This window comes from Nesoenas mayeri (genome assembly GCF_963082525.1).
Source record: "Nesoenas mayeri genome assembly, chromosome: 23".
In the NCBI taxonomy this organism is placed as follows: domain Eukaryota; kingdom Metazoa; phylum Chordata; class Aves; order Columbiformes; family Columbidae; genus Nesoenas; species Nesoenas mayeri.
In genome coordinates, this window is record NC_137574.1 from 1088308 (window position 1) to 1094700 (window position 6393).

Consider the following 6393-nt stretch of genomic DNA (forward strand, 5'->3'; position numbering starts at 1 on the left):
CACGGCAAACCAAGAAGGTCCGCTCCAGCTCTTGGCAAAAAAAAGCTTGCGTAAGACACAGCGGTACCCAGCGAGCCCCGATCCGAGCCCCCCGTTGCATAGACAAAAGGTCTTCCTAAGTCCATTCAAGTGCGTGGCAGAACGGGCTCCTCCCGCGAGAAGAGCGCCCTGTAGCTCCACTGACCAGGCCTGACGGTCCAGCCCTCGTCCCCAGCACGGAGCAGCTCCTCGTCACAGCATGTCGGCATCCTCCATGCTGAAGCTGCTCCGGCGGCTGCTGGCCTTGGAGGCCTCCGGGGACACGGCTGAGAACAAGGGGTCGGAGGCCAAGGGCAGCATCGTGTCTTGCATCAGCATCAAGTCCAGCTCCTTCTTGGACAGGGCCGGGAAGGACGCGCTGTGGCCGGGCTCCAGGCTGTCTGGGAAGCCGCGGGAGCCGTCGTCGAAGCTCAGGCTGTGGGTAAAGTCCAGCTGGTGGTAGGGAGACTGGGGCGCTGGAGGCACCACCAGCTGTGATTCGGGGTCTGGGGGTGGCAGCAGTGGCTCCAGTGTCCCCTCGTCCCCGCTGACTTCTTGCTTGACGACCTGCTGAGCCAGCTCGGCCACGTTGACACCTGAGGGCGAGGAGGTGGGCAGCCCGTGGACACGCGCCTGCATCTCCAGCTCCTGCCAACAGAGCGCGGGAGGTTTTTGCTGGGGACGTCACGCACAGTGACACGGCACATGGGCATTGATGGAGGTGGCAGGGACAGAGGGACCGAGAAGCTCACAGGGAAGGAACCCATGGATGAGATGAAGGATGGAAAATGGTGTCCCATGCTCAACAACACTTGTCGTGGTGACCTGAACCTCAGACGTTTGTCTGAAGACTTTGTTCCGGGGACTTGAGAGCCGTAAGAGGGAGCAGAGCCCCTGCCATCCCTCTGCAGCACGGGAGGGACCTGCTCCGGGGCTGGAGCGGAGCAGAGGGAGGGACGAGCACCGGGACACTCACCTGGATGCGGAGCAGCAGCTGCTTATTTGTCATCTCCAGACGCCGCGAGTGATTCTCCAGGTCTCGTGACCTCTGCAAGTCCTTCTGCATCCTCTTGATGTAGTCCACAGACGCCTTCAGGATTGTTCCTTTGTTCCAGCGCACGTCTCTGCCGTGCAGGATGGAAAAAGAGATTGTCACCTGCACACGCCAGCAATGTGTGTCCCCTCACCGCTGCTGCACCAAAAAGCAAGTAGAAACTGCTGATACGTACAGGTCATTGGCCTTGGGGATCAGCATCCCCAACTCTTTGATGCGGTCGTTGATGTTGAACCTTCGCCGTCTCTCGACTGCAAGATGAGAAGAGAGGGCAGGAGATGAGGAGGCAGCAGGAGCAGGAACAGCTCGATATTGCCCAGTCCCACCGGCCGCGCTGCTGCTCCTGGGACGTGGGGCTGGTCATGCCCTGGCCAGACACTCCTGGAGCTCAGGGGTGAGAAACCTCTGGGGCCAACCAAGCCTTTGGGACCTTGCTCGAGTCCATCGCCCTGGTCGGTCTGACCTTCCCCCAGTGCTAATGAGGACAACAGGGTCCCTCCTGCACCGTGGGCATTCTGCAGAGCCGTGGCAGGGGCTGTGGGGTGTTTCCAGAGGGTGAGGTGGGATGGCAAGGGAGACCCAGCTCAGAAGGAAGGGGAACGAGGATGAAGAGTGATGGTGAAAGGGCTGGGGGGGTTGGAGAGGGAAAGGGCAGCACCGAACTCACTCAGGTTGTGATTGTCTTTCTTCTGGCGCTCTTTCGCCAGGGCCCGGCTCTCAGCATCTGCAACAGAGTCTCACAACATTACCAAGAGGGGACAAAGCTGCATCTCGCCCCACGAGCATCCCAGACTGGTGTTGGAGCACCCCAGCTCCCCCAGAGCCACCCCCAGCCCCTGCGCACAGGGCAGCCCCCGCCGGCTTTGGTGCTCGCCGTCACCATCTGCCAGCTCCAGGGCTGGGGACAGACCTGCCAGCTCCCTGGGGACATACCTGTCAGCTCTCTCTTCTGGGTGAGGTCGGCAGGGCAGGAGCTGCTGGTGACACCTACGAGAGAGGCCGTCACCTGGGGGTCCCCGCTATAGACATTCATGTGACTGCTGGACATGGGGAGCTGAAAGGCAGAGGGACAGGCGGGTCAGCGCCATCCAGGGCTGCGGGACTGGGGCTCAAGCCCAGCTGCTCGGCCTCCGGGGCGCGAGTGCGTAGCCCAGGCAGGTGTAATTGTCTTCCTGGGCCCTTAAAACAGCTATAATCAGAGCAGCAAAGAAAACAGGACTTCAAAGGACGCAGCTCATCCCCTCCCACAGCCAGCATCTAAAATAGGGCAGATGAATCACATCCGAGAAGTGCTCGGCAGGATGAATCCCACTGGGAGGCACAAGCTGCCATATGGATCTGACCCAGGAGACGGTGCCGCTCTGAGTGAACTTCTGGCTGGGAAACCTCTCCCAGTACCAATGTCCCCCCATCCTGCAGTGGACACTCGGTCCGTCCCCGCACCCTTTCCTGTCTCTCTGGGTTTTTCTCAGGGCTCCCCACTGCCATTAAAGAGACAAAGAAGCTGAAGAACTGGCTCTTGTAGTTGCAAAAGGGAGATCTTGCTGCCTCTCTCCCCCCAGGTCCCCAGGGCCACCTGGGCATCACTGCTGGGATGTGGCAGGACAGGTCCCCTCCATGCCACTTCCATCCCAGCAAGCAGGGGGGTGCAGGACCCCCAGGCCACCCTCCCTCCCGCAGCCCAGGCTCCAATCTCTTCCTAACACACATCAGAGACACACCGTGTTGGGCATGTGGACTTCGGGGTTCATATAGCCCAAAACGTCATCCAGGCGCATGATGTCATCGATGACCTCATCGAACTGCAAGAGAAAGGTGTAAGGTGTTCACGGGCGTCTTTACGCCTCCCAGCCCCACGCACCCCCCAGCAGCCCGGCGGCTCCTCCCCACCTCGCGCTCGGGGTTGGAGCCGATGTTGAGCATGGCCATGGGGCTGTTGGGCGCACTGTTGCCTGCCGAGGAGGACAGGACGTGGGCGGGTCGGACGCCGGGGGACGCGGCGGGGGGCGGCTTGGGAGAGTGGCTGGCGGGGCTGACGTGGGCAGCAAACTTGTTCCCGTAGGTTTCGGAGAGATAAGCCTGAACCTTCTTGTCCCGTGACTTCTGCAGGTGGTAGGTGGTGGGGTTCTCCAGGTAGGACTGGACCTGTGAGGACACAAAGGATCATCAAGGACCTTACGCACCCCTCGGCCCTGGGGAGCGGGGACACCCCCAGCACTGTACCTTGAGGACCTCCCCAGGCACGGGCGGTGGGGACTGGTAGTGGACAGGGGTGTTGATGGCTGGGGTGGAGGCCACCGGCATCCGCTGCTGCTGCACGTAGTTCATCATCATCTGCTGCTGCGCGCGCTCGCGCTCGGCCTCCTGCTGCGCCTGCTGCTTCATCAGCTCCATCCGCAGCCCGATGCGGGACGCCATGGTGCACTGCGGGGGAGACACGCAGGCGCCCACCAGGCACGGAGGTGACCCTGAGAGGAGGACACGGAGGTGACCCTGAGAGGAGGACATGGCGCATCAGGAACAGCATATTGCAGCAGGGAAACCGCGGCACGGGACATCCTGGAGCACCCGTGCCAGCCAGTGACCAAGCCATGATGACCGCCCCAACGCCAGCTGGATGGCTCTGCCCTCCTGCCACAGCTCCCCACCGTGTCACCGCTCTCCCTGGGGACAGCCGGGGCACCCCAGGGGGGACAGGGAGGGCAGGGAGTGGCCGGGACCCCGCTTCCAGCAACACGGACTCACGTACCGCCGGGTCCAGCTGCAGCTTTGAGCCACCAACTTCCCAACCACCGGAGCAAAGCAAGGAGGGCCGGGACAAACCAGAGCCGGGGAGCAGAGCGAAAGGGAAAGAGGCCGGCGGGTGCCAGGGAGGCAGAGTTTAACCCTCAGCCCGGCCGCCCCGAAACCGTGGCTCGGGCGCGGGGCGAACAACGCGGCTTCTGTGCGGGGCCGGCACGCGAGCGCGGAGGCGGGGGGAGGCGTGCGGGGCCCCCGCGCCACACAGAACGGCCCTTGTTCCCCCGTACAAAGGGGACGGTGGCCCGTGGAGGGGGGAGACGATGCCGGGATGCCAGATTCTCCTGGGCACGACGATGGGTCTTCACAGGGCGGGGATGGGGATGCGGGAGATGCTGTGCGGGATGAGGGTCCCACAGCATCCACAGGGCGGGAGGTGACGTGAAGCACAGGACCCAAAGCAAACGCTGCCGGGGAACAGGCAGGAGCCGAATAGCCAGGGTTTGCTCTGCAGCGGCATAACCAGACAAATCTGGAGGGTTTTGCTATTTAAATACAATGTGTAATTGTGGACAAAGGGGCCACAGCGGAGAGAGCACACCGGGGTTTCGGCGAGGCATCCGATGCACAGTGCCACGCGATTTCCTAAGGGGGAAATTAAATCAAGCCAGCATGGACAGAAATATGATTACATGGATCAAGAGCCAGCTATTGAACAGCAAGAGGAGGGTAATTAATTAGACATGGTGGCCCATCTAAGGGGGATGGGAGAAGAGGAGCCTGGGACAGTTATCAATCGGGGCTTCGTTAAGACAGCTGCCACAAACGGCCTTAGAGGAGGACATGGGGACGTTTGAGATGAGCAACAGCAGAGCCCTGGGAAAGGACCCAGAGACACCGGGGACAGCCACAGCAGATAAAACAAGGCTGAGGGGCGATAAATCACAGCTGATGCATGGGAGAGAAGTAATAACCACAAATACAGAAAACAAGGGCAGGGGGAGCCCGGAGCGCTGCCCTCTCCTGGAACCTCCCGAGACGGGAGCTGCCCAAGGCAGGATGGGGAAGGGCGGCCAGAGCCCGGCCCGATAAAGAGAGGGGGGAAATTAGGTCAGGTTTAAAATAACCCGCTTGGTTCTGCTTGGCTTCCCCCCGGCCCCCCCAAAACACCAAGCAGCTTCTGCTTTCACTCTGAGTCAGCCCCAGCGGGAGGGCGGCGAGTGGGAGCGAAACGATGGGGACCCGGCCTGAGCGAGTCCGGGGGGGTAGAAACAAAGCACGGTGTGGGGACCCAGTGCCACCCCAAAGGGACACAGTGCCCGGAGCACAGCGCCGTCCTGCGCCCCCGCAGTGCCCAGCGCCTCCTCCCCGCACACGTCGCTGCGCCCAGGTGCGGGTCAGAAATCAAAGCCGCCGTGAGGCAGTTTCCAGATTTAGCCCCTGGATCGCGTTACCCGCCCCGGGCAGCCCACGGGCACCCGCGCTGCCTGTCCTGCCTGCGACGTATGGGCACGTACACATACATACAGAGCAAGTGCAACATCCTGCCCACCCCTACAAGAGCTGGAGGGAGAAGAGGGGAGCGATGCCCTGCTCAGCCCCAGAGCTGGGAACCCCAAACTCATTGCACTGAGGAGCCGCCTGCCCGGCCCCGCTCCCCCGCGTGTGTTTATTTCCCAGTCAATCGCGGCCATTTATGAGCGGAAAAATCTATCAGCAGCTTCAGCCAGGAGTGGGGACCCCAGGGAAGGGCGGGGGCCAGGGTGGGGGCCAGGGTGGGGACCAGGGCGGGGGCCACACCGCCCACCCACCACTCTGGGCCACCTCATTGATACCCGAGAGGGCAGCAAAAAGCAAAGGGAGAAGAAAGAAGTGAAAACAGCTCGGCTTATTGCTACCGGCAGCAAGCGCCCGCCCAGCCTTCCTTCCTCGTTTCTCATTTTCAAATAATGTGGCGGGGGGAGAGATGTGGGGGCAGCGAGGGAGCCCAGCGCACCCCAGCCCGGGCAGGACCAAGCGCCCGCCGCCGTTTCGGGGCTGCTGGGGGGCAGGAGCTGCAATCCCGGCCGGGATGCACGGTGGTGTTTGTTCCACAACGAGATCTGCTCTGGCAGCACCGAGATTTGCTCCGGCAGCACCGAGATCTGCTCCGGCAGCACCGAGCTGCCACCCCGCCGGGCACCTGCAAAGCCGCCCCGTGGGTGCCTGCAGCCCGGGGACAGGCTCCGCTGCCACCCCGCTGCGCGGGGACAGGGGACAGCAGGGTAGGGGTTACCTGGGTGCGGGACGGCGGGGCCAGGGGGGTCTCCGGGCGCCGGGGCCAGCAGGTCGCAGCTCCTCTGTGCTCCTCGGCGGGGCCAGCCCGGCTCCTGCGCCAGCCCCGCGTTTCCTCATTTTCAGGACCCTGCTTCTAACGCAGCAGCAGCCGCGCAGGGTACAAGGGGGGGAAGTTGCAAAAAACCTCCAAACCTGCTTGTTTGTCTCACTGCAGCATACGAGTTAGCAGTCGAGCTGAGGAAACACATGGCAAAACTCGCTGCAGCCAGCACCAGCGTGCCGGAGCCCCGGCTGCGTGTGCCATC

General features: G+C 62.6%; 1 protein-coding gene across 1 annotated transcript; it reads right to left on the bottom strand.

Moving 5' to 3' along the window:
- Nucleotides 1-231: 231 nt before the first annotated feature.
- TFEB (transcription factor EB) lies at nt 232-3505 on the bottom strand (the record flags this gene model as incomplete). Its single annotated transcript, XM_080358129.1, has 8 exons — nt 3296-3505; nt 2963-3217; nt 2794-2874; nt 2006-2126; nt 1740-1796; nt 1248-1323; nt 995-1142; nt 232-666 (listed from the first exon to the last, which is right to left on the bottom strand). Exons 1-8 carry the CDS (start codon nt 3488-3490, stop codon nt 232-234), a joined length of 1368 nt encoding a protein of 455 aa, XP_080214255.1. The 5' UTR covers nt 3491-3505.
- Between the last annotated feature and the right edge of the window lie 2888 nt (nt 3506-6393).